Source organism: Chiroxiphia lanceolata, chromosome 10, assembly GCF_009829145.1.
Source record: "Chiroxiphia lanceolata isolate bChiLan1 chromosome 10, bChiLan1.pri, whole genome shotgun sequence".
NCBI lineage: Eukaryota > Metazoa > Chordata > Aves > Passeriformes > Pipridae > Chiroxiphia > Chiroxiphia lanceolata.
The window spans coordinates 16,535,786-16,563,037 of NC_045646.1; the positions used below are offsets into that span (position 1 = coordinate 16,535,786).

At 38.2% G+C, this 27,252-nt stretch overlaps 1 protein-coding gene across 1 annotated transcript in view; it reads right to left on the reverse strand.

Moving 5' to 3' along the window:
* The window catches only part of COL4A3 (collagen type IV alpha 3 chain), a 61,413-nt gene that overhangs the window by 33,551 nt on the left and 610 nt on the right, over window positions 1-27,252 (reverse strand). Inside the window, 17 exon segments of the mRNA XM_032698038.1 lie at window positions 232-276; window positions 2,459-2,515; window positions 2,785-2,847; window positions 4,268-4,345; window positions 4,546-4,587; window positions 4,706-4,741; window positions 5,247-5,309; window positions 6,368-6,445; window positions 7,060-7,086; window positions 7,895-7,948; window positions 8,685-8,747; window positions 9,042-9,086; window positions 9,554-9,598; window positions 11,512-11,601; window positions 14,338-14,372; window positions 14,375-14,393; window positions 27,109-27,235. Coding sequence (XP_032553929.1) covers window positions 232-276; window positions 2,459-2,515; window positions 2,785-2,847; window positions 4,268-4,345; window positions 4,546-4,587; window positions 4,706-4,741; window positions 5,247-5,309; window positions 6,368-6,445; window positions 7,060-7,086; window positions 7,895-7,948; window positions 8,685-8,747; window positions 9,042-9,086; window positions 9,554-9,598; window positions 11,512-11,601; window positions 14,338-14,372; window positions 14,375-14,393; window positions 27,109-27,235 — 967 coding nt within the window.

Consider the following 27,252-nt stretch of genomic DNA (forward strand, 5'->3'; position numbering starts at 1 on the left):
GTAGCAAGCTGCTGACTTTGATTTTACACAGAAGAAACAACATCTATGAACTGAGCCTCTCTATGTGGACATGGTATGTTCCATGGTGTGAAAGCAAATGCTTCAGTGTATGCAAATTAACATTTTCAAACATTTTCATTATGCAGTGAGAAAAAGCTGTGACAGGAAGATACAACTGTGACAAAGAGATGACTATTACTTAGAAAACATTTAGAAGGCTTCCTTCATTACCGGTAAGCCAGGTGGACCTGGGGCACCTTCTTTTCCAGGTTTACCCTACAAAGGAAAAACATAAAATAAAATTAAAAAAATTAAACTGGAGTCATTGCGTTCAAAGACCATAGCAACTAGATGCTGTGCACATAACCATATGCTAGGTCTGTATAAACTGTAAAAAGCCATTAAGGTTATTTTTAAAGTGTTCATTAATCATAAGTAATGTTCGTAAAACTCTACAAAACAGGTAACAAGATATTCCACAGACATTCCTCCTTTTGTGGAGGATTATTTGTGACAGACTTCACCAGCAGAAAGTGCCAGGCAAGTGCAGAAAGTCTGATGCAAAATCAGGTTCTTGCAGAAGGAAGACAAATCATAAAACAACAGAGCAGCAAGCAGTTCTTCTAGTGGTGAGGATACTGAAGGAAAACTTCACTCTTAACCCCATTTCCTGCAAGAGGAGACTGGAAGAAAAATGACTTCATGAAGAAGAATAGGGAGTGCACTTCAAAGGTATCTGAAGCATGGCAGTAGATGGATAAGTGAGAACAGAGGGAGGCAGCGTGCCAGAGGTATCTGCTGTTCTCAATGGCACAGAGCAGTCAGCAGTGTTCTGCTGGGGTCTGGTGTCTGGTGTCTGGTGTGGCAACAAAACAGTTTTAAGCAATTCATAACAACAATAAGAAAAGAAAACAAAGGAAAGGGAGAGAAGGGGGAGAAAGGGGAGAGAAACAGAATGAAATGAAAACACAATTCTGAATATGGATCCCTAGCTTTCCACCTTGAAGGGAGAAATGAGGAAGACCTGGTTCATTAAAATCCACAGCAGAAAGACAGTGAAAAGACAAAAGGGGGGAGAAGGGGGATGTTGAGCTCAGAACAACTGAGAAGAAAGAATAATTTAGATTTTTTTTCCTCTCTACAGAATAACAACAAAAGATGTTAGAACTTATCCAAAGATGACAATACAGAAGAGATGAAGGGGAGCTGAAATGTCATCACCACAGGCTCAAAACTTGCTTGCACAAAATAGTGTGTTTTTGTATTTCCTTAGCATTCTTCCAGAGCAATATGCAGAAAAGTAAGGGTGCTCTACTATTTTCTCTGCAAGGGGGGAAGGGAGAGGTCAATTAATAAGAGTTAAAAAAAAAATACTGCGTGACAGGACAGAGCTTTCACAAACAGAAGACATAATGTGGAAGAAACGCAGAGTAATAACACACATTGGATAGTGAGAACTTTTAGTATTTTATACCAGTAACTCAAATGGAAATTAAAATTTTCATCATGTTTAGGAATAACAACCAAGTTGCTCTGTAATATCATCATTGTTACAGCATCATAAAATTGAAGAAAGAACAATACTCTGGTAGTACCAGGGTCTTGTCTTCTACCTTTCCTTGAGGAAGAAAATTTATTGCAACCAGAAGAAGCACGAGAAAAGTCACAAAAACATATACATTTGGACTGAATTAAATATTTAAGTTGAAAATTATTTTTCTTAATATTGCTTCCATAATGTATCTGAAATCAAAATGTTTTGTTCAGAAAATGTCAAAAAATTTTGATTTATTTGGCTGTTTTAAGGTTCTCCCCTGCTTATATATTGGTATCTTGTTATACATTCATACAGTTTAATTACTAAGAACCTGCAATCACATTGATTAGCTTTTATCTGAAAGTTTGCAAGCCATTTGAAGGCAAAGTAGCAGATTTCCATTTAATTATCCTCCAAGTGGAGATATACTCAAGTAAATTATATTTCAATATGTATGATTTTTAAATTAAACACATTATTTTTTTACATACTATCCTGGTTAACAGAATAACTCTCTTAGGCAACTTTTTATATCTCCACATGGCTGCTGGTTGAGTGTACTAATTTCAGTCTGCTGTCTTAAGTAAACTCAGTGTTTTTAATTCTCTTCTACATATACACTCACACTATAAAGCCTGTCCACGTTTAGAAGAGCACATTTTTTACTAAGTTGCAACAGCAGAACCTTTATAGCAAAACAAATAGAAGTGCACCCATCATCACCTGACCTTTACTCTGTGTGAGCCTATAGGAACAGTCACCTGACTATCAGCTCTCATCTGGTTTTACTGCATGAAAGAGCTTTTGAATCTAAGAAATTTTGCTCAGAGTGGCATTGAAACAAATACTGGACAGCAAAACCAGTTTAAAACTGCTTTGCAGAACAGACTAACATACGTGTATCCAATTGTTTGCACACACCTCTGCTCCAGGTTCTCCTCGGTCACCCTTTTCACTTTGAGAATCACCAACCGGGCCCTGTAACAAAACCACACTCAAAATACTCATGTTTTGAGACTCCCATTTGCTAAATTAAATATATATTTTATAATTTTTTTAATCTTTAAAATAATATAAAGTACAATTAGAGTGCTGTTAATAGGTCTATTAATTAGTTTTATTCTTGTCATTAGAGGTTGAAATAAGTGGTGTAAATACTGGACTCTAAAGAGTAGCATCTAGAGTACTAATAGTAGCTGATGCTGCCTGAACATCTGGATTTTACGGATTTACTTCTGGTCACTTACTGTAAACCCCATGGGCCCTGGAAGTCCTCTTGATCCTTTTTCTCCTTTCTCTCCTTTCAAATCCTATTACACAGAAAAGAAGAATTTACTATGGTCTCTTGGATTTTTCTGTGCTTACCATAATGCCCCAGATGGGAAATCCTTATGTCACCAGCAAGCTTCTTTAAGCAGAGATGGTTCTATGTAAGTGACTAAGAAACAGAAACTTCCTATCAGTGCTCCTGACTAAATGTATGATGCCTGAAAAAGAAACTGGTTCTGCATGTATTTCAGAACAGAACAAGGTCAAAATAACCTACTTGTGATTGCATGCAGGGGGACTGCAGTAAATATCCCCACAAAGGGCAAAAAGTAGCAAGCAAAAACCCAAATAAACCTTAGTTGCTTCACTGGAGCTACAGTTCCTTCCCAAACATAAATGCAGTGGCTGCTCACACCACCCTTACCTCTGTGGACATAAGATTAGATCATTGTATAGCACCATCATGTATTGGGCCACAACCTAAGATCACTGTAAAGCCAAAGTTTAGGGACTGCCTAATCACTACCTGGTTATGTAACAATTTTTGAGGTTTTTTTAAACCTTAAGGCCCAATGTCTTTGAAAAATTGCCATTTCCCCACGATCAACTGCCACAGCTGTGACTGTAAAGTGCTCCAAGTGGTCCATATTTGATTTAAACAGGGAGAGCTGCTGTGCCTAAAGGCTGAATCTTGCTTCTGTGATCCTTCTCTTCCCTCCTCAATACACTTTTGTGCAAAATTCACTTTTTATTTTAGCACTAAATGGAGAAGGAGTTTTGCTACATCCATGGATTAGTTGAAAATTGAATAAGAAAAACAGAGTCAAGATCAGGTTGAGGACCTGTCCTGTTAATATGTGAATACTTAAAATAAATGCTGTTTAATTTCTATATAAGGGTAAAAATCAAGCATTTTAATCACAAAGCAATACTTAAAATGAAAACTGAATCAGAATATTTCCTTTCTTCAGTATTTATTGTCTTCCCAACACTTTCCATGATTACTCATGTTTCAGCAAAAGCAATGAGAAAACAAACTACAATTTGTACATGAACATGTTGCAAGCTTTTTTGTCACTCTGGTAGCTCAGAGTCCTGATATTTTCAGTGACAAGGCCGGGAGGTTCAACACAGCTGTGGCTTTGAGAGCCATTCAGAAAATACACATTGATTTGGGGAAGCTAAAAGTGATTTCCTCTTCATGTACTCCGAGATCCACAGCAGGTGGATCCATGCAGCATTCCAGTGGCATGGTGCAGATGTGCACATGGACACACAGGCTCCAGTTGAGCTGGCTGTACAGACACACTCTAAGCAGAGCTTAATATCTAACTGAACAAGCCTGGAAAATGTTAGGGTGGGTAAAAGTAAATGAAGAAGAAAATGAAGATGAAAATGTCCCCTTGAAGTGAAACCTAGGGAGGTGGCTTATCTGAACAGGATATGTAACAACTTTACTACCGTCATGTTGTCTGGTCCACTCAGCGTCACAATGACAGTTCCTGGTGGTCCAGGGGGGCCAGTTAACCCCGTGTCACCCTAGAAAGAAAAACAGAAAAATAGAGTCATTAACAGACAGTATGGTTTTCCAACATTTTCCAGCAAAACACTTCCACATATATACTGAAAACTTTTATTTCACGCTACTTACTTCCCCAAACATTTCACCACAGCATATCAGAACATGCAGAACGCAGATGCAAAACTTACAAAATGTTTTACACTTTTTATGGAATTACCTTTCTTCCTTTGCTTCCTATTACTTTCAGTCCCATAAGACCCTGTAAAAAAATCCCCCAAAATTATTTTTTAAAAAATTTTAAAAACATATATAAAAATGAGTTAATTGATGTTACACATAATAGAAAGTCTTCATTTTTATTACCAATCTGAGACTACCTTAGGTCCAGGAGGTCCTGCTTTCCCTGGCATGCCCTAAAGAAAAGGAAAAAAATTATCCTTAATTAAAAAAAATCACAGTCTTCAGCACTGATATAGGTGTTTTGAAGACCTCATCTTCAAATGATGAATTATATCACTATTTTTATTTTTTCTTCCACTTTTACAACCACAAGTCATTTTTCAGTGGGTGACAGACTGTTTATACAGTCTAGTTGCAAACATACATCTCTCAAAGTTATATATATATATATATATTAGTATTTAAAGTGAATGAATGGGTAGTCATTTGGGAATTAAAAGTTATGCCTATGTAGACAAGGATGCCTCTGAAAACAGAGAAATTATCATGCATAAAAATAATCAAAAGAAACTGAAAACAAGAAATCAGATGTGTGCAGAGGCACATGGATTTTACATACACGTGTGTCTAGACCTCAAATAAGTCTGGGAGAGTCAGGTACTTGTATTTGTGTAATTCCATAGGGTTTAGGGACAGTCAAAGGTTAAAGTAACAAAGGAGATATAAGTTCATACTCACTAAAGGTCCTGGAGGGCCCTGTGGTCCAAGTTCCCCAGGATATCCTTGAGCACCCTGGGCACCCTACATATTAAAAAAGAAACAGGAATAAATCTCTGGCAAGATTATGAGCAAATCACCAATGAACTGAATGGCAAACAGAAGAGCAGCACTGTTCCTGAATTTCTTTTTAAGTTCTCAGGATAACACAGAATTTTAACTCTTCCTCACTGCTTCATTGGTTGCTGTATGTTTTGAAACACGAGAAAATGTATCTGTTCTAAAACTAAACTACTCAAGTGAGGATGTAATTCTTCTGAGAAATGTGGATTCATAATCCATATAATCCTATTAAGGGTCCTAATAAGCCTTCAATCTTTCAAATATTCTATTCAATAAACCCTATATTTTAAGGCTTTGCTTTCAAAGAAATGAAAAAATATTTTTAAAATTTTCTTTGTAATTTAATGCTCTCTGCTTATGCAATACTCAAAAGAAATGTCTGCTCTGTCTATTAATGTCCATTTTTAAAATATAGACCATACTGTCCTTTGTTAGTATTCTAGAAGTTGAGTTGGTCTAATCTGTTCAATCTTCCTTCACTGGGAATTTCAGCAGTTGGACTAGATGGCTATTATAGGTCCCTTCCAACTATTCTGCTCTATTCTATTCTATTCTATTCTATTCTATTCTATTCTATTCTATTCTATTCTATTCTATTCTAATGTAGGGGTAAACTCATAAATCTATGACCAGTTTTTCTCCATATCTAAAGAACTGTTTGTCTGCAGCCTGACTGGCCCATCTCACTTTACTAACACATAATGGACACCATTGGTTCTGATGGCAAAGTTAACTACAATTGTCTTGGTGTACTCTTTGTAAAGCCAGAAGAGAGACTTCTAATATATAGTATTGATCAGATTATGTAAAGTTAATAATTCAAGGCACAGAATTGTTTTTTGTTTAGAAATTAGTGACATAGTTGTGAAAAATACTGTCTCTATATTAAATAAATAATACATTTAAATTATGTAAAATACAACATATTTTGAATACCTACTGATATTATAGATAATGAGTTTTTTATATTATTTTATATTATTACATATATCTGTTTCATTGTCTTAATTTTGAGTTACCTGAAGTCCAGGCATTCCTGGCAATCCAGGATCACCTTTTGCACCATACTCTTGGCTATATCCACCTGCAGGGGACCCCTGGACAATTAGATAAAAAGAAAGATAAAAGTTATGCTGTAGAACTCTCTAGTGAAACAAATCTTCTAATACAGTTTGTAGGGAAATAAGCAGCATCAGAACTGCATAATGACGGAAATTGTCCACTATGGATAATTCTACATTTAAAAAAGATTTTATTAAACAAAATATACCTTTTTCCGTCATTCCAGCTCTCTGTTAGGAGCAGTCTTCTTTCCAGATATACCTACATTACTCATGCACTGTCCTTGCCTTCAATTTATTTTTGATTCTTTTTAACCCTTTAAAATACTCTTTAGTCCATCTGCAGATTTTCCTATGGATTCATAACCTGTTTGGGGGAGGAGCTTAGTTCCTTGTGTGTTTGAAAGTGTTAAATTCCTTGCATGCAGTAACAGTAGCTTAAGGGAAAAACAATTATATACCATTTTGTAACCTGAGGTGAATGGTACACATACAAATGAAGCACCAAACTTTGTGGTTGCTTCCACTGGACAGTAAACCTTCTGTTTCCCAGGAATGGTGACGTTAAGAACTCTTTTCCAGCAGCAGACATACACACAAATTGTTGATAACCAATAGATACTTTGTGTAATATGATGCAAATAACTGACCTTCTCTCCTTTGATACCATCAATACCCTAGGAAGAAGAACAGTCATATTAAAACAGAAAAGAGACAGTGCTCAAAGGATATGCTAAATATTCTCTAACCTTGCTGCTCTTTGAGTTATTTATTTCCACGAAGAAGGTGTATAGTTGGGTTTATTATGCCAGACTTCAATTAAAGAAGAAAGGGCATATTGTTAAAAAATATGTCACAGGTACAACTCTACAAGTGAAGGCAGAACTGTTTTGAAGCCTGACCTTAATAAATGAATAAAAAAATAAAACCAGGAATGCTGGTAAAATAAAGTTCATGTTTAGAAGTTATTAGATTTGAAGCCACTGGAACTTGACAGAGAGCATTTCTTTTCTATTTGTTCAGAAATTTCTCTTAAAAACACATTTCTGCAGACAAAAAACCCAAATCCTAGGGTTAAAGTAATGCACCCAGAATGAGAAGCTCTGGGTTTAATTCATGATTCTTATCAACTTAATTAAGCCATTTTTACCCCAAAGATATTTATGCAATATTTTACATATATTTTTGACATGTTTAGAGATGTAAGTGGTAAATTTTCATGAATATCCCTTGAGACTAAAGAGCTAACTCCAGTCAATGAATGTCATGCACTCATTAACTAAGAAGTTGAGGCCCAACATGCAGCCAGTAAAGCATTACTTTTAACTTTGCTCTCTTTACCACACAGTTTTCATACTGATAAAATGGAGATATCTATATATTTCAACTGTTGTCATTATGAGCTAATGTGAGGCTTTACTCTCCTTCAGTGACTGGCTCTATGTGGTAGGAATGCCCCCAATCATGAATTTCACAGACACCTACTGGAACACCTGGAGCCCCTCTTCTACCTGGAGGACCTGGAAATCCTTGGTCACCCTGAAAGCAGTAACAGTGATTGTTAATGCATATTATTGTTTACTATTTAGTCTGCTTTTAGAAAATGTGATTATAAAAGAAGTTTTTTATGTCATCACACTAAAACTGGGAGTGCATTACCACCATATTTTGCTACAAGGGGAACATAGCATTGTATGGGTCTCAAGTTCTGCCCCAGACACCAGGCTTTACTTGCTGTCAGCTCAGTTCACTGTTACACTAGAAATGTATGATTTTCTGTAGGAGGCAGTATTCTGATTCCCTTTTTCAGAATACAGGAAGCATTTGCTCACAAAGCAAAGAAAATCCAGTAAATCTGTAACTTAACATTATGTCTTTTAATTACTTTCAGGACTTATGAATTGTCAACTGCAAGCTAGATACTGGAGAAATAAAATTAATTAACCATCTCTTCTATAACCCATTGCAACAGAAGGACATGTTGGACAAAACTGATTGGGTCTTCTGGATTAAATGAATGAAGTTTATCTGTCAAAATATCAAACATTATTCTTAACTTCTAGCAAAGTTTAATTATCTATCTTGCACAAAAAGGCAGCACTTTTCCTTCCTCTGACCTCATGATTCCAGCTTTTTCTAACTGATAAAGTCACAAACCAAAACAAATTGAGGTTTTTGTATATTGGGGGAGGTGTGGGGGGGTGGAATTTAGAATACTTTTGGCCATTCCCAAGCACAGCCAAACAATCTCCAGAACATTCAGCTTGGTTTGTACCTTTGTGCCGTTGCATCCTGGAACCCCCGGGCGCCCAGGAGGCCCAACAGATCCCGGTTCACCCTAAAAAGAGGCACAAAATTGACACAGGCTTTGTTTTTGCACATTCATATTGCCCTACAGAAACACTGAAAAGTTTATGTTGGAGCAGTGTTTCACAAGACTTGACAGATTACAATGTATTCTTAAATCATTACAATGAGTAAGAATTGCTGATGCCAAGATTTTTATCTCTAGGCCAATTGACAGAGACAAAGTTGATGTTGAGACTACAGTGAGCACATTGAGCTGAGGATAATTGGGCACTGAAGGCTGTAACAAGAGACAAATGGTTAAATTGGTTACGTTTTTACTTACTGGAAGGCCTGGAGGACCTGAAAATCCGGGTATTCCTGGGAGTCCCTAATCATATAAAACCACAGGAATAATATTACAAATATTAAACAAAAGCAGTTTTATTTTGATCACATTCATAAGAAGTTGATTCTATCAAGAGATCATTATTTCCTTAACTCTTCTGTCTGTGAATCAAGCAGAATGGTAGCTTACACACTGTTAACATAAACTGGATTTGCACACAGAAAAAAACCCCAGAAATAAACCTCTTCATGGAATTCCAGTCTGACTTTTTCATAGCACTCCCAAATATTAAATACATACAGCATGAACCTACATAAAGTCTGGCAAAAAAAGGAAAAGCTCTAAAAATAAATAATGTGTGTGCATGCACTGTCATAAATTTTAACCATACTTTAAAATCATATACAATGTTACAATGTTTTGCTTTTATTTTCATATATTATTGAACCAAGTTGGAATTTAACACAACATTTAAAACATAAAAGTTTGTTTAAAATGTAAACACTTACTCGTATACCTTTGGGTCCAACTAAGCCTGTAAGCCCTGGAGAACCCTGGGTCACAAATAGAAAACAATGTATTTCAATAGAAATGAGAAAAAGCACAAATATGTCAGTGGGACATGCAATATTTTTAATCTCAATATCAATATGTGCACACAAAACTATGTAGATAAATAAATTATTTGCCTACTACAGACACTAAAGCAAACAACTGTTTAATACAACTCCCATAAATCTTGGTGTCCTGCCCTCCCTTTCAGTGTTTTCAGAGGATGTATCATGGAATCACAGAATGATTCAGGGTGGAAGAGACCTCAAAGACCATCTAGTTCCAGCCTCCCTCCCATGGGCAGTGCCACCTTGCACTAGACCAGGTTGCTCAAAGTCTCATCCAACCTGGCCTTGAACACTTCTAAGGATGGGGAACCTCTTCCAGGGCCTCACCATCCTCATACTCTCCCAGTGAAGAAATCTGTATGATATGTCTCATCATAGGTCAAAAAGGTAACAGTGTATGTTGAGAAACAGGTTGCCATGGATTTGTTCAAACTGTGAGAGCTGGAAATGCTTCCCTGGGAGGAAATAGCTGGAAGGTTCCCAGATATGGGTGATGTCCACATACAATGTACTCTCACCTGCACTGTTGAACTTGGAAAAGAAAACCAGGAGCAGGCTGAAAGGGGGCTAAACGGAGTGGGAGAGCAAGGCTGAAAGATGACAGCAAAGAGTGCAGCAGTGACACAGCACTGTCACAGAACCTGCTAGAATTCTTTCAAGATGCTTGGAGCTTTATTGCTACCAAGAAAATTTTATTGCCCCCAGAAAGGAAATGGGAAACGTGGACAAAAACATAACTTCTAAAATGCTGGGCCACATTGTGTTTAAGAAAATGTACAGGCATGGAATAGAAGCTGACTGGCAAACACTACAACAGATGGCATCCAGGCTAACAGAGATCTGCTTGCTAGATAAACTATCCCTACTTTTGGCCATTCTTGCAGAAGTTATTATCACTTATTAAAAGGGAAATGCTCTACTAAACACCTCAATGAGTTCAAATAAATGGCTCACAACATGTATGAAATCTACCCCGGGTATCACTTCCACAAAGTATTGCAGAAACCAGATAGGGCACAATAATGCAACAATACCTAAGCAAATGAAAACTATAAACCCCATTTGTTTAAAGCTGTGGTTAACTGCTGTAGTCACATTAGTGAAGGTCCTAGACATGATGTGATTGGGGCAGTACCTTCCTGATTTATACTGTGGTTGAGTGAACACCATATTTACATGGAAATAATTTATTCACCAGCATCAATTTATTGATGACAGCAAGATTACTGTTCTTCAGGACAAATATAAATAAAATGTTTTAATGCACAATTTATTTGACGTTGGGTTTTTTTCTCCTTATGCAGAAGTCTTTCATATTCAGCCTTAGTTTAGACATACAGGAAAGAAAGCAAGCTCAAGTCACTGGAGTCACTCTCTCCCTGCTGCAGGCAACTAGGTATTTCCTAAACAGACCAAGATTTATCTTAAAAACCACCTTTCCCTTCACATTTTCTTAAACCTGTTTTTCATATTTGTCTAAATAGTAGCTTGTTACCTTTTTTTTCCCTGACCCATGTCAAAATATTAATAGATGTTAAGACAAAAATTGAGGCTGTGCTGCAAAAATCTGTTCAGATCCATGTTCATTGCCATTCAGTGCTTTAGCACTGGCCAATGGACGACTGACAACAAAAGTCCATGGTTGCATCAGCTGCTTTGACTCAATCTAAAATGACCATTGAAGCTGGTGAACAAATAATATCCCTCACCAAATGAGAAACTCTGAAACAGGTTTTAGTTTGGTTTTGGTTTTTAAAACAGAATTGTCTACACAGTCATAGCTGACTTTCACAGTAGAGTACAGTAGTTTCTGTGTGTGTCTCTCTCTGTCTCACATACATACCTACCTTTGGTCCCTGTGGCCCTGGAGGCCCTTCTGGACCAGGAAAGCCTCTTTGACCAGGTGGACCTGGAATACCAGGAAAGCCTTTTTCACCCTGTAAATATTAAGAGAATTAAGTTCTTAAAATATCCGTGAATTCTCCTTTTGATAGCCTATTTCTAAGGCATTAATTACTTTCAGTACCCCTTTCTGCTACCGTGGCAGATGTATTACTCTTGCCCACACTGATCTGTTTTTGTGGCCCATCTATGGGCTGCCATGGCACTGCTGAAGGAGGTAACATGCTCCTAAGTATGGCTGAAGCCCTCAAAACACAACAATACTCAAGATTTTGCAGAGTACAGAAGTCCGCTGGCAGCATGAAAAGTTTAAGAAAGCAGCTGATACATATTCCTGGTTAATATTCCTCCAACATGTTTAGCAACACAAATCCAAATCCATCATAGCAGCCCTAATTTGTAGTCAGCAAACTTAATGGCTGCTGCTCTACAGCAAGGTCAGTTCCAAACCACCAATACCTCTCTTCATGCAAGCCAAGGAAAAAAAGCAGTGGGAGACAAATGCTGCAAAACCATTCAGACAGAATAAAATAAGCTTGCTTTAAGTGACAAACTTCTAAAATTGTTCTGAGTCTCAGAGATTAAGACAGCCAACTACTTTTTCACGTGTGGTTTGTTGTTGTTTTTTTTTAAGATCTAGTTCAAATAAAAAAACTATGTAAAGGAAACAGAAAATTGAAGTTACACAAACAGAATACAGGAGGCTGAGCTACAGTGGAAAGTGCATTTTCAGTTCTCAGTTAAATATAATGAAGATGTAAGTCTTGGTTTAAATAAAGTGCTTCAAGCCTAGAAGCTCACAGAAAAGGTGTTTCAGCTGTTAAGACAGCAGCAATTTAGCATGTTCAATTTTACAGCAGTGAAGAGCTGTCTGTTCAAGGCCTTTTACATCACAGCATGATGTAGGAGAGAGAGGATGTGGTTATCAAGTCTCTCAGAGTCTATTTTCCTTCTACTTTATATGAAGTTTTACAAAGCAAGCATCTGAAATTCTTCTGTGCAGAAGTTTGTGTGTCTTATTTGATGTACAAGACAGGATCCAAAAGACATCTCCGGGAAGCCAAAATTCTTTGGCTTGTCCCTACACAAATTCTCACTCCTCAAAATCCCACAAACTCACCAGATTTTAAATAGCTTCTGAATTAAAATAAAATAAAAATATATCTAAAGATAGAATATAATACCAGAATAACTTAAGACGAATGTAAGAATTGCATTATGAAGTGATGGTGAGATCTGTATCATAAATAGGCGTAGCTTTTTACAACAAATAGTTTATTTCATCCACCAGCGTCCAAAGAAAGACAAAAGGATTAACGCTATCCCAGGATGTGCCGCTGGAGGGGGTGCGGTACCAGCTCGCAGGAAAAACAAAGTCCTGGAGCTGCCTCCCCTGAGCTCGCTCCCCCTCCCTGCAGCCAAAGTGGGCTGCCCGGATCCAGAGCAGCCCTGTGCTCTCCTAACACCCTCACTCGCCTTCATACAGCACGGGCAATTTTATCCACACCTTCTTCTCCACAGATCAACAAGAACAGAAGATTTTCGGGTTGAAGAATTTCTTAACATTCAACAGTTATCAAAACATATTGATTAATGTCATCGTCCTGATTTTCCAAAGCTGCATGAAAATCTTCATCAGTGTAAACAATGACTCACTCCTCCCTACAAATTGCTCAGTGATTTAACATGGAAGTGATGAAGGCAAGTTGTGAGTGTTCATTCTTACTAATATTTCTCTATTAGTGGGCAGCTTATTTTTTTTCTAGTTTTTCAACTGGTCTCAATTTCACTAGTTAAGAGAAAGTTAGGTTAGACCAACTAAGATGATTAAAAATAAACATGGAGATTTTACTGAAAATATTACTATTCTCCTTTCCCACTTATGTAAATGTATTTTAATAATGAACATATTTACTTTGAGAGAAACTTTCTGCAACACTAAAATGAAGCTTCCTAGTAAGACTAACAGTGTTTTCTGTGGTGCAACATGACATTTTTCCTGGTACAAGAAGTACAGGAGTAAAGTTGTGACTAATTCTTTACCAGCCAGATGTGCCAATCAGTGGGAGTAATCACAATCCTAAATCTTTATAGATGTCTGGAATCTGTTGCTAAGGCTTAATAGGGCAATCCCTGTGTTCAGGGTGAGCCTGAATTGCAACCATGACTCCTTCAATAATGCCTCTTCATTGTGAATCAGTTGTTTTTCCACTGCAAGCGGGAGTTTCAAAGAATTTTTGGCATTTGTGTAATTCAGGTTTGAGTAAAAGCCACTCAGAGCCTCTGCCAAACTGCTCCTGGCACCGGGCAGAGCCATGGATCTGTTACTGCTGACGGATTTGATGCTGTTCCTTCAGTGCTGGCAAGGTGTTTGTGATTAGGACCCAGGAACTCATCCCCCGTTTTGATCCACAAGAGATTTATCTGTTGGATGGCAGTGAATGTAGCTTTCCTTCAGGAACTGGAAAAGGGAGGGGGAACAGGGTCCAGAGATGGAAAGAGGGAAGCACTGAACATGACACTCATGACACTCTTGATGGCATTGTGAAATTTGTAACAGGAGAGCTGCTGCCAGGGAAATGGAGCTGTGGGCATTTGTTAGGAGTCTGTGAAAGGGACCTAGTGACTCAGGCAGTGGTTCTGTTGGTGTTCAAACATCATGTAATGTTGTAAACACACTAAATATACTCACTCTATCAACTGAACTAACATATTAATAATTTCCATGTATATACGCTAATTTTAATAAAGGAAAATGTAGTTGTTCTTACCTTGCTACCTTTTGTGCTATCACAAAAGCAGGGACTTTACCTTTGCATACACAGCTCTGAAAAACAAAAAAGAAAAACTTTATAACAAAATGATTTTTCTCATTGTGTTGTTTGGTGAGGGGCAAATGAAACCTCAGTGGCTTTAGTAAGGTAATTGTTTCACAGATAACACAACTCTAAAAAAAATGTTTGTGAAGTGGAAATTCTCAGCAGTGGAAAGGAGCTCATTATTCCTCTATACTGTATTTTAAGACAGAAAAGGGCACTAATTTCATTTCATAGTTGGGGTAAAGGCCAAAAAGCCATGCTTGCCCCCACCAGGGTAATAACAGTAACGTAATAACAGTAATAACAGTATGAAACCGTTGTTAACATAAGTATGATATATACCAAAACATTACTGAGGTTATTAAAACCATGATTTTCATAGAGATGGGGAGTAAACTGCATATACTGTCCTACTTGCTACATTTCAATTCTTTCATTTGCTTTTGAAGTTCTTGCTGAAGGACTTCTATTGAACCCCTGTAGCAAGAGGGTAATTTTTTAGTTTATCCTCCCACTTGAGTAAATATTTTTATCCTGATATACCATATAGTTGTACCACGTACTAGGATATATATAACTGTGTTATAGTTACAGACAATAGGAATTGTACAACTATCCCATATTGATTATGAAGATATTTTTCTAAATTGCATAAAATTCAGAAAAAAAGGAAGAGCTGTATTTTTTCTTAAAATATTAAAGCCTTTAAGATGGTATGATATGAAATTTCTATTTAGATCTTGCAGGTAGAATTAATTAGCCCCTACAGCTGGTCAGATTACAGCAGTCACCCTGTTTCTAATTTGTACTTTTTCAGTGGTGTTCTCAAAAAATAGAAAAAAAAAGGCAGAGGAAAAAAGGTACTCCACTACATTTTAAAATTATAATGCCAGATTGTCATTAAATTTAAATTTTCCTGTAACAATCTGTTCAGGGAAAATACTTTATGGAATTGAAAAGCCTCTTTTCTTCCCACAGGTGAGATCAATTTTTTCTATTGTTTCCATTCAAAACTGAGGTGTGTGGTGTCACAGACACATTTCATGGGGTTTGCCTCTTTCCTTTGATTAGACTGGGAAACTTGACATCCAGTTAGGAACTCCACATCCAGTCACTTTAGGTGTTTCTTTTAGGATGGAGGAAAGATGCTGCAAGTAGTCGTTGTTCTCTATGGACTTGAAAATTCCTTATAGTTGCTGCTTGTCTTTTAGGTGGCTGAAGGTAGGTGAGATGCTGCCACCTATCAATTTAAGAACAGGTGCAGGGAGCATTCCTCCAGTGAACAGCTGTTTAAACATTCATTTACCAAATAAAGCAGAAATTAAATCAGTTGGCCTCGAAAAGCAAATCCCCCAAGGAATTATTTTATCCGCCTGTGTTCTAGAGACAGATCAATAGGTGCTCTTCATGTTTCAAGATAGATTTTTAAAGAGTTGCAAACATTAAATACTTAATTCTTTGGCATATTTAAAGAAGACTCACTCTTCCCCTGATCTGACAGAGTTTAAGTGGTTCTGCATCAGAAATTTGGAAAACAAAGGTGTCATGTAGGAGAGAAACCATGTAGCTATGTTACCTTTACTATTATGTTAATCAACATGGTTATATCACCAGAGGCACAAGAATAAACACTAGTGCAGAATTAATAACAAACTAAGTATCCTGATTTCTTCTTGTTGAGGTCAATCAGTTTAGTATTGCATAATCTAAATTCACTAAGTCAGTTATATGACAGATATTTTAACCCCTTAAACATCAATACCAGAGGATAAAGTGACGTATATCTCAAAATAAATTTGGAATAATCTATATGACAGCTGGTTTTCTTGATCCCTATTCAATGACAGTACCTTCCATCCCAAAGCACTTTCTTCAAAATAGGTGACACAGAATATTGGTACAGGTCTGCTAAGCAGTATAAAAAGGGTAGCTGCTCAAGGAAATACACAGTGCACAATAAAATTAGCCTTAAATGGAAGGTACTGCATTCCACTGCTGTCCAGGGCTGGTGAGTGACTCAAACTACCACCTTTTCAGGGCTTGCATATGACAATTGTCAATTAACTACAAGCCCTATGAGACCCAATTACCCAGCAATCTCAGGTGCTGATTTAGCTCACAGATTCAGTAGACACATGTCTGAGTTCAGGAAAGGTGCTGTTTGCTGAGGAAAAAATTGCTTACAGTATTCTAAATTCTCAGAACTTCTTCAGTGTAACTGGGACCTGGCTGACCATAGAGAGCTTTCCTGAGAAATACCCATTTACCATCATAATTCTATGGACTTTCGTGGAGTTGCACCTTATTTCTGCCTGTGAGAGCAAAGCCAAAAGAAGATTCTTTACAGTATTTGTATGCAAAGCACAGTTTTCCACATGTAGAGGAACCACAAAATGAAGTTACTCTTCTGTAAGAGGTACAATCTGCAGAAGACCTGAGGTGTACAGATACAGAAGAAACCTTTTTCTTTTATCTTTTAATCAAAGACAATCCAGTGTGAAATTAAATGCATGAACATGTAGAAACTTATGGTGCTACACAAGTAATCAAGGTTAATAAACTATATAAAGAAAGAGAGCATTTGCTCTTCAAGAAGTCAGAATGCTTAGAATGTCTTTAATTTGCCATTAGTAAGCTTTCAGATCTATTTAGGTCTTTTTGTGTACACATATCACTTTAAACTAAACTGAAAAGACCAAAGATGATTTTACATTACACAGTCAGTTAGCTGGATAATACTAAATGTTTTGGCATATGATTTTTTGCGTAAGATTAGATTATGCCTTCTGTAAAGGAGCTTTGAACCAAAAAATCATTGCTCATTTATACTTCTGGATGGTTCCACATCCTTGCAAGATGCCTGAAGCTCCTTTAACAAAGGATCATAACCAAACGATAGGATGTTGCCAGGTTATAAAAGAAGTAATTGAATATTAGTTATTAATGGTTTCTTCAAAACTCTCACAGTAACATCTACGTAAGTATGTATTACCAAAGCCACAGGTTTTTTGTTTTGTGATTTTCATAATAATAATAATGAATTATTAAATATGGTAGATGGCACTAGATTTTTGACCTAAAACCTATGCAAAAGGATAAAGCTAGATCATTGTATGAATACCAAATCAAATTAATTCACCAATGAACTGAAATTTAAAAACCACAGCACTTCCTTGGAGTAATTTATAGAGGGGCTCTTCTCAAAAGTGTTTTCAGTGATAGTTGTAGTATTATGTGCTTTTTGAATAATTACAGTTGTACACGTTGAAGAACATTTACTGCAGTGGTTAATGTTTTGTTCAGTGGGTGCAACCTTATCTATAACACTGAATTGCCCTTCCTACACTATGGATTGGATTCTATGGGGCTCTAACATCTTCCTGGCCCCTATTTAAAAGTGTCCCAGTCCTCTCTTTCACAGAATTCCTCAAAGAAATGACAAAAAAAGAAGGAATAAATACATATACAGACTATGTTGTCACCTGTACAAGCTTACTGTAAGTTCAGCATGGCACTGCTACTCCTACCACTGCAGTCGGGCAACTTAATCTGGAGCCTCAGAGAGAATCTTGCACAGTCCCCCAGAACTTTGCCAGTGGCACTGGTTCTATGAAGGATGCCAGAAAATGTATTCAGGGATGTTATCAAACCTGAAATGTCAAAGGATGTGACAAAGTGTTAATGTAAGGAAAGAGCCAGCAATAATAGGCCTCTACTCTGTCAAGAGCACAGGCTTTGAGTCCTGTCACTCACAGTGGTGGGGCAACACACTCATCCTGGGAATGCTTAAAGGCAGGGAGATGGAGAGTAGACAAAATGAGCAGTGAGGGTGATGAGCCAGTATTTGTTTGTTGATCTCTTTTTTGAAATGACTTATACGATGACAAACAGTCAGAGTATTTATTTGTTCTCCAGATCCAGAGAGGATCAGAGTACCTCGCTATTATTTCAAAATTACATATTTGTATTAAAAATACTGCACCCAGGACAGAAGGCAGCAAACTGTGCTGTTGCAGGAAACAAGCATCATACTGTTAAAGCTATTTCAGATCAAGACACACAGAGAATTAATAAAGACATTCAGATGAAAGCTGAGATGAAATTAAATGTATTCTGTAGAAATACAGTATGAGGCTGCACTGAGGCTGAGTTTACACTTTTGGCCTGATTGGTCTTTAATTTCATGGCAAACTCCACTGATGCCCAAGTAAATCCTGGTTACATAAAAGAAAGAGGACTGTGGCACATGAGTTATTCTAAAATGAATTAAAAGCAGTGCAAGTGATATCCATTAATTACTCTGGACAGTAAAAATAGCCCAGGTGTCTTCTGTCAGTTGGTGATGAAGCTGTTGCCTTCCATCACTGGTTGTTCTAACTGCTGAGCAGGCTCATTTTTAAAAGGCAAGCCTGATTTTCATTTCAACTGGATACTTATTAGCACCTCACCTATCCTGCCATAAGGGCTTTATCTTCTAACATCTAGAATGACTAAATCAGAACTCCATCAATACACGCAGCAAGACTTACTGGACAATATCTATTTTTCTGTGACGCCACTTTTTTTCTTTTCCATCTTTCTCCTCATTAACAATATCCTGAACAGCCTACAGATATGCAGGTCATCTCCGTGGTCCTTTCTAAGTGGAAGTAAATTATCAACTAATTTCCAGTTTTACATAATTTCTCTTAGTTCCAATAGTTATTAAAAATTAGTATCAGTGAGCCAGCTCACTTTAAGAGTCTTGATTATGAATTTTCAAGGGCTGCTGACACACCGAGATTTCTGAATTCTTCCTGAGCTGCCTCGTGCAGAGCAATCACTTTACACATCCCAAGCTGCATCTATAAATCACAAACTTGGAGCACATAGAACAATCCTGCTCAAACAGTTGATGTTAATACAGTGCTTAAAACTACAAAGCCCATGTCCCTCATGTTCTCTACTACGTTTTCTATTGCAGCTAATAAAAATGGGTGTAATACACTATGATTACAGTAAGTGGAAAGGTTTGCTTTAAACATTTATTGACACTACAGACTTGTGTAGACGGCGCACAGAGGTGTTAAATGCTGCACTTTCTGAAGGACACTATGGTGGGTAGCTAAAGTTTCTAGCTTGGACACAGTTATGGTTTGAAAATTTATCTTTCCCTGCTCAAGCAGAAGTTCTGAGAGCGGAGCTGTATAGGAAAAAAATTCCCACTGTGAAAAAGGCTACATGAGGAAAATCTTCTTTTTTTTTTTCTGATGCACCTGTGTTCTGATACTTAGCTAGACCAGCACAGTCAGTAATTCTAGCTAGACATGGTTGGCAGATATGTGACCCTGGCAGTATATCCCTCATGTTGCACAACTGCAAATCACCATGTAGTGTACAAGGTACTGGAGAATGAGGTCCCCTCACTCCAAAATATTGCTATCAAAACAAAATACCAGTCTCACAATTACAATCTGTATACTAAAAGTTTTTCATGCATTCTAAGCATCAAACATGAATTCATTAAAATTATCAAAGACCACGAAGGACTTTGTGTTTTTATAGTGATTGCTGGACCAGTACAACAAAACCAAATTATTAAGCCTTCAATAAGTATAGACAACATAGAGCAGAAATAGGAGATGATGAGATGAAGGAAAATATGTCAGTTCCTAAAGCCTGAAACATTGTTTAATGATTTGTGAACTGGAAGGCAGCCAGACATTCCTACCTTAGAAGACTCCTGTTAACAGCCATGTATGCTACCAGAATTCACAGCATTTTGCCCACCAGTTGAATACCCAGCACACAAAGAAAATTATTTCATTTGGACTTTCCACTATAAAGGAATACACCTTTAACCTAACTAATAACAACTTGGTCAATAATATCTAACACAGAGAGACTGGGTCTCAAAGGACACAGTAGGAGAAAGCTGTTATGCTACAGGCAGTGCAGTTGTTGAATAAGCTCCATTAAACACTTGTAATGGGAACCTTGCTCAGGGAATAACTACTGAATCAAGATGTCCCCTTGGTGACACGGGTCCTGTATTACTGGCTTTGTGCTGCTTTCAGTGTGAGGTGCAGGAGAGGAGTCCTAAACATTTATGATCATAGGGAAAAACATAACACTTCACAGAAGCAAGATTTTGCATTTGACTGACAGACTGACAGACAGTCCCATGATCACACCATATTAACACACGTGTCCTTCTGAACTCGGTAAGAATTTCCTTACTTTGTATCCACAATTTTAAACTGTTATGAGTTCTTTTGGAAAGGATTTGCTCTTTCATGGAATATAAAGATATATTTATCATGGTACTTCAAACCAACCTAAGATAATGACACATAGGGAGAAACCGAAGAAGCTGCTGTACGTGAACATTTAAACAACTTTCTATTATGCCAAGGGAATATGTGCATAAAACCCCCTTTTTCACTTCAGAGATTGAAACCACTTTATAAACCTTTTCTTACTTTTAAAGAAAAATCTTGTTGGTTAAGAAACTTTGTATTAAACAATTTTGTAGTGCTAGCCAAACTCTCATAAGCAACCCATATTTAACACAACAGAAAAGCAGTAACATAAGCCTTAATTTAAACAGTATAAACCAGAGGGAAACAAAATTTTTGTAGAACTGGTGTCTCTTGACTATGCTTGATAGCATAAATTAATGTCCTTGGGAGGGAAAAACACTAACAGAATTAAAAAAAAAAAAAAATAGGTAAACACCCTACAATACTCTTTTTTTTCCTTGAGATATACTTACTACACAGCATATATTCTTCTGCTGTGAATAAGCCTATTTGTGCAGATGTTTCCAGAAATCACTGTAACATAGCTGTTCATACCATTCTCATGAAAGCACACACCACTCTGTCATCGGGTGCATGTCCCACATACAACTTCCATGTTGCCAACAATACTCTTCTTCAAGCAGTTACATTACAATTAATTATACTGAGCTTCTCCCTTGTCTCTAACTCACTATCAGTCACCAGTTAGGAAGTGTGAGAACAGCAGGGCTTAGCAATCTTCACTCTGCCCCTATGTCATCATCATTGCCTTAGGACAAAACAGGTAAAATATTTTAATTCAGGAAAAAACAAACACGCTGAGTTTTCACAAACTCAAATCATTTGCAAGCTCTGAAGTGATGGCTGCTAAGGCCTATGTTGTAAAAGTTGCCTAAAATTACTCAGTATCTATGTAAGTAGAGCTGGCACACTGTGTGCAGTTTTGGAAAACTGTAAGTTGAGGCTTTTGAATCTCTTGTTTTTGTTGGGGGTTTAATTCCTTTTGGTCTATAAAGAGAAGATACAGAATTACTCTCTCTTTAAACAAAGAGAATGGTAGTTTTCCTTCTTCTAAAACCCAGAATATTTTTACACTTATATGTTTATAATGACCAATATCTTACCCTAGAAATAATCTAACTAGGGTGGAAGTCACTGTGATGAGGACTATCAGAAACTGAACCAAATTGTTCCTGATATATTCAGATGGGTAAAGTGCCCATAGACAGACCCATAAACCCCATCTCTGTGGGTTTCTTCTCCTGACCTTGAAGAGGACATGGGGACAACAGAAATAAATATTCTTCTTTTCCCCTAGAAAAAAAAGACTAGGCAGTTCAGGCCACAGAATTTTGTTTTGTGTAGCAAAACACCTCTTTAAGGGTGTTTAATCAGCTTATTCATCCGTGTTCTTCTTTTCTACAGTCATCTTAAAGAGCAATTTATAACAAAGAATACACATCATTAACTAGTGAATTTTTGCTTACCTACCATAATATACTTAGCATTGCATAACACAATTTGTATTTCTTCCCAGCTTTTGAATGTGGGAATAGTATTCACTATAATTTTTGTCTCCTCAGGCCTGTATATTTGTATATTCATAAAATTCCTGGTGTGCATCTTCTGTTAAGTGGTGCAAATAGAAATGAAAGCAACAGTAGCTTGTTCAGAGAAAAGCTTATTGCACATGCTTTGGTTCCTCCTTATTTGAAAGGCTCTGTGATTTCACAGAATAAAAAAAAAAACCCAAACAACAAAAAACTAAAGGTCACTTTTTCTTGCAGCTTCCTCCAAAATGACACGTGGAAAAGACGCAGAGTAAAGCCTCAGCTAAAGAGCCTTCACTAAACCAGGCAAAATGGAAAACCTGTAAACCCGTGAGACTTGCTAAGACAAATAATGCAAATGGAACTAAAAATATACTCGGTGTTGACAAAACGGAACTTTTTCAGTCTGAGTGTGAGAAACTGGGGCTGTAAACAGTTAAGAAAAAAGGCTTTTTGTGTTTCACTTTCCTCCTAGGCTCCTGTGATCCATGCCAACATACTGAGCCTTCTAGTATTACTCTGTTAGGCAGCAGGTGAGAATGTGACAGTAAACAGATGACGGACATCCCATCCTAGTTGCACTTAATAGCAAAGGATTCTGTTTCAAAGACATGTTATGACAGATCAGCTCTAGGTATTGCAGAAGAGACTGCTAGCAGAGATCATGAAATAAAATGGTTATATCTCTACAAAATGCAAATACTGAAGAAAGACCCAGTGTTTGCCTGCCTACTCTAACAATTTTAGTGAAATTATTCAGCCAGAAAAATAACTTGAATTATAGAGTTTTGTCCAAATGTGTATTTACCTTGTACCTTGTACATTTGCTAGAAAAATGTTCAGTTTTCACAGATGTTTACTAAGGTCACCTAAGAGGTTCATCTTCCTTCAGTTGTATGAGACAACATACACACAGGCACACTTCACATTTCTTGGCCATCAGAGCAAGCCTCCACGTGGTATAAGACAGCAGAACTCCACTGATTTTGATGCACAGACTTTAGGGTAACTGCTAATTTATGCTGACTCTTTTGGCCCAGTAGGAAAAGCCTTGCTCTGCCAGTGCTCTGACATTGGGCTGCTCCTCCATCCAGATGATGGCTGAATTACAGCTCACTACAGAGGCAATCAGGGTCAGAACAGTCCAGTAGAAGTTGGGCCCAATTATCAGAGCAACAGCCTCCTTGACTTCAGAGCTGGGATCACATTCACCAATCAAAGAGAGCACTTCACAAAGGACCTGTTTTTCTAACGTGCTCAGTGAACTCCCTTTTGTATATTCAGGTGCACATCTTCCCTTCTCAGCTGCCTTGTGCAACAAAGAACCTGGGCACTTCAAAGGCTGACATTTGGAGAAGGAACATTCTCACTGGGACACTTGGTCCCTCCAACACCTTGATTCCTAGTTAAACTAAGCAATTCAGCCTGCATCCCATTCTTACCAGCCTTGGACATGGTCATGGCTGAGCTAGAACACTATTTTTTCTGTCAGAGCAAGGTACTAAGATCTGTTTGTGACAGTAATATAGGTTGCATATAATTAAAAAGAAAATATTGCTTAAGGAAGAAGACTGGTTTATAAATATTTGCATGCAAATTCTAACATTTGTAAGAAGTAAAATTAATTGTGAAATACGAACACTTGCATCTAGTCACCGACAATAGCATGAGAAAGGGAATGCAAAAAGATCTTTCCAAGTCTTATAGTCACCTATTTTGGTTATCTCCCCTCCTGTTCCAGCAGTGCATGATGGGAAATACGAAGTGTAATTACAGAGGCAAATACAGAATAAGGAGCACCTAATTTTATCCTGTGGGCTAACAAAACATTTGCAACAGTATTACAACACAAGTTAAAAAGTGGTAGTAACATAAGGTGCAGCTAACTTGCAGTGCAGGAATCTTACTCAAGTAGAAACTCTCTTTTGTCCTGTTTTGAAAAAATACTGACATGATGCCATCACAAAAAGATCGATGCCACTAAGCAGCACTATTGATTCAGTACTAATGAACATGACTGAGGTATTTTTCTTATTAGTGCCATTCAAAACAGTAATTTCAGGAAATATTTTTGATTAGTGTTAATTTCAAGATATATAAGAAGTACATGAATGGTACCAGAAGACAGGACACACTTAGGGGAATTAATTGAATTGTACATGTGCATCAACAGCACCAATTCCAGCTGCTGTTAAACAAATGAAACAATGCGAAAGCAAATCCACTTTTTTTCTGAAAATAAAAAAAGAAATGAGGAGTAAGAAAGATCTTGTACCCTGTGAAACATATTGATGCTGATGATTATAATTATTATTATCATTGATTTAAATGACAGTGGAAAAATCTGAAGAATTATAAACCCAGTATTTGTAGTGAAGGAATACATCAAATGAGCTGAAAAGCCTTTGACATGGGAAGATGCTACTTCTGCTGAGTTTTCAGAAGATTAGAGTATGCCAGTGGCCAAGAATGCAGATAATAATACTCCCTAGCAGGTGCCAGAAAGTTCAGCTCCTCAGGGCAGGGAAGTCTGGACTCTGTGAAGAGCTGTGAGGACCAAAATTTGCTGTATAACAGCAGCAGGCATAAATTCACAATTTTCTTTCTCGTCTTCAGGAATAAGCTACACTTAAAATTTTCTATGGTTGCAACATTTTTAATTGATGCAAACAGCAAAAGTATTGCTTGCTGGTCAACATCAATTTATTTTCATATGAAAGTGTAGTATGAATTTAAAACATAACAATACTTATTTCTTTGCAATGAACAGTTTAACTAAGATGCAATGATTTATTCATCAATCATTTCATGTCAATTACATTAGCCACTAATATTTAATTAGTTTAGATAAAACTGCTTTTTAACGAGTCCTCATTTTCTTCATCATCTAGAACATTTTGTTAGATTAGACTTCCTCTTCTGAAAAGATCAGCATTTTCATAAAAGAAGAGAAATTATGACATCTGAATCTTAAATTGCAAGCCTAGTTTAAACTAAGCTCAAACATTTGAGATCTGCTGAATTTTCAGAGCATCACTGAATCAATACATGTTCAATCTTTGCTTAACAGCAAGATTTCTGTAGAAGACACTTCCTACCATTCCAAATCCTGTCTTTAAGACCTAAGTGTAAATGAGGATCCTGTAACAAGAATGCTCCAGAAAACTGGTATTTCAGAGCTCTATGATTCACCTTAAGCAGAAAGATTGTTAAAGAACTGTGGTACATGAGTTGGTGAGACAGGCAAATATTCCAGGACCACTCTGAGGTTGCTAAAAATGAGTTGAAATGCTTTACTGGGCCATATATGGGGTCTTACTTGTCAATACACCTCTTTTGCTCTTCATTTGTAGATAAAAACAGGATGACAAGATTAACACAGCCAGAAGAGAGGCTTAGAAAAAGTGTGAGTGTGTTGTGGGGGGGGGGAAGGCACTCCTGGAACACAGCCTGCCCTCTCTGACTGCCATCCAGAAGCACATATGAGGATGTCCAGCTCTTCAGAGCAACAAGAGCAACAGATGGGAGGCACCAGCAGAGGAAGAGAAGAATGGAATAAAACCCAGAAAACTGGGTAGAAGAGAGGGGCAGGTCTGAGTTTTATTACTCTTCCACAGCTTGCTTTACACTAGGCATCTGATGTAGGCAGAACCTGAAATAACTCTGCAGAAAACATGCACTTTGCAATTAGATTTGGTTCCTCTATTCTACATAAGAACTAAGAGGTATTTTAATTCCATTACAATACAACAACTGTATCTTTGGTAAATGACTAAACTTCACTGCAAGTTAGAGTGCCATTAAAAAAAAAAAGAGAAACAATCGGGTGAGGTGCTTATGCTGTTCCAGACACTTTACCAGACTGGGTGAGTGAAAGAGCTGCATTAGTTTAGAAGAAATGTTATTACTAATCAGTCTGCTCCCGATAATTTACAGCAGAATGTGGGTCTGTTTTTAGCAACAACAAGATAGATCACATTTTTTCCTTATAAAGGTGAAGCTCAAAATGTTTTGATAGACAGTAAAGGATTTTTTGTATACTGTGTTGGAGCTTTACACATGCAAGGAAAAATTAACACTGTTGACTATTATGGGAGAAAGAGAACTTGATATTTACTAAACCTGGCAGTTTTGTGTGTTTGATGTCTCTCAGAATTTACTAAAACTGGTAGTTTTCTTTTTGGTAATTGCCAGAATATTGAAAGCCACACTGGCCCATGTACCCTCACAGCTGACTGCTCTTCTCCCAGCTGGGAATGTACAATCTAAATCTTATAACCAGACACAGGAGAGAGGAACAGCAAAGACTACAGGCACTATCTAGGAGAATTTATTGAACCGAACAGTGATGCACACTCATCGTTAAACCTGAAGACAATACTGTAAAATGAGTTTGTCATGAGGGTGGCACAGGTGGTGCAGACAGTCAGCGCTGCTCCGGGATTGTTTACCTCGGGAGAGCATCCACACCCGACCCCCGCTCCGTCCTCACCGTCCGATCACTCCGTGCCGCAGGACCGGCCTCGCGGCTCGGGCTGTGCCCCCATCTCCTGCCGGAGCCCCTCGGAGGGAAGGGGCGGGAGGCTCTGCGCACCTGAGACCCGCGGGGACGCGGTGCCCTGTGCGGGGCCTCCCCGCCTTCCCCATCCCCGCCGCGGCGGAGAGCGCAGGTAGCGGTGCCCGCAGCCGGCGAGAGGCACCAACCCTCCCCCCTCTCACCTCTCCTCCCTCGCCCCTGCCCGGCCGCGCGTACCTGGCGCGGGGGCCGCGCATCATTTTAAACGGACACATTCCCCTTTCCTTCCCCGGCAGCGGGGCCCGCGGTCGACCCCACTCTGCCCCGGGTGACCCCCGCTCCGCCGTCCGTCCCGTCCCGTCCCGGCGCTCATCACCTCCGCCGCGGCGCGGCCCGGCCAGAGCAGGGCGAGCAGCAGCACCGGCGCCAGGCGGCCCGGGCAGCCCCCGCCGGCCCATCCCCGCCTCGGCGCTGCCCGCGCGGCGTCCCGGGGCGCTCCGACTCTGCCCCCCGCCCGCCC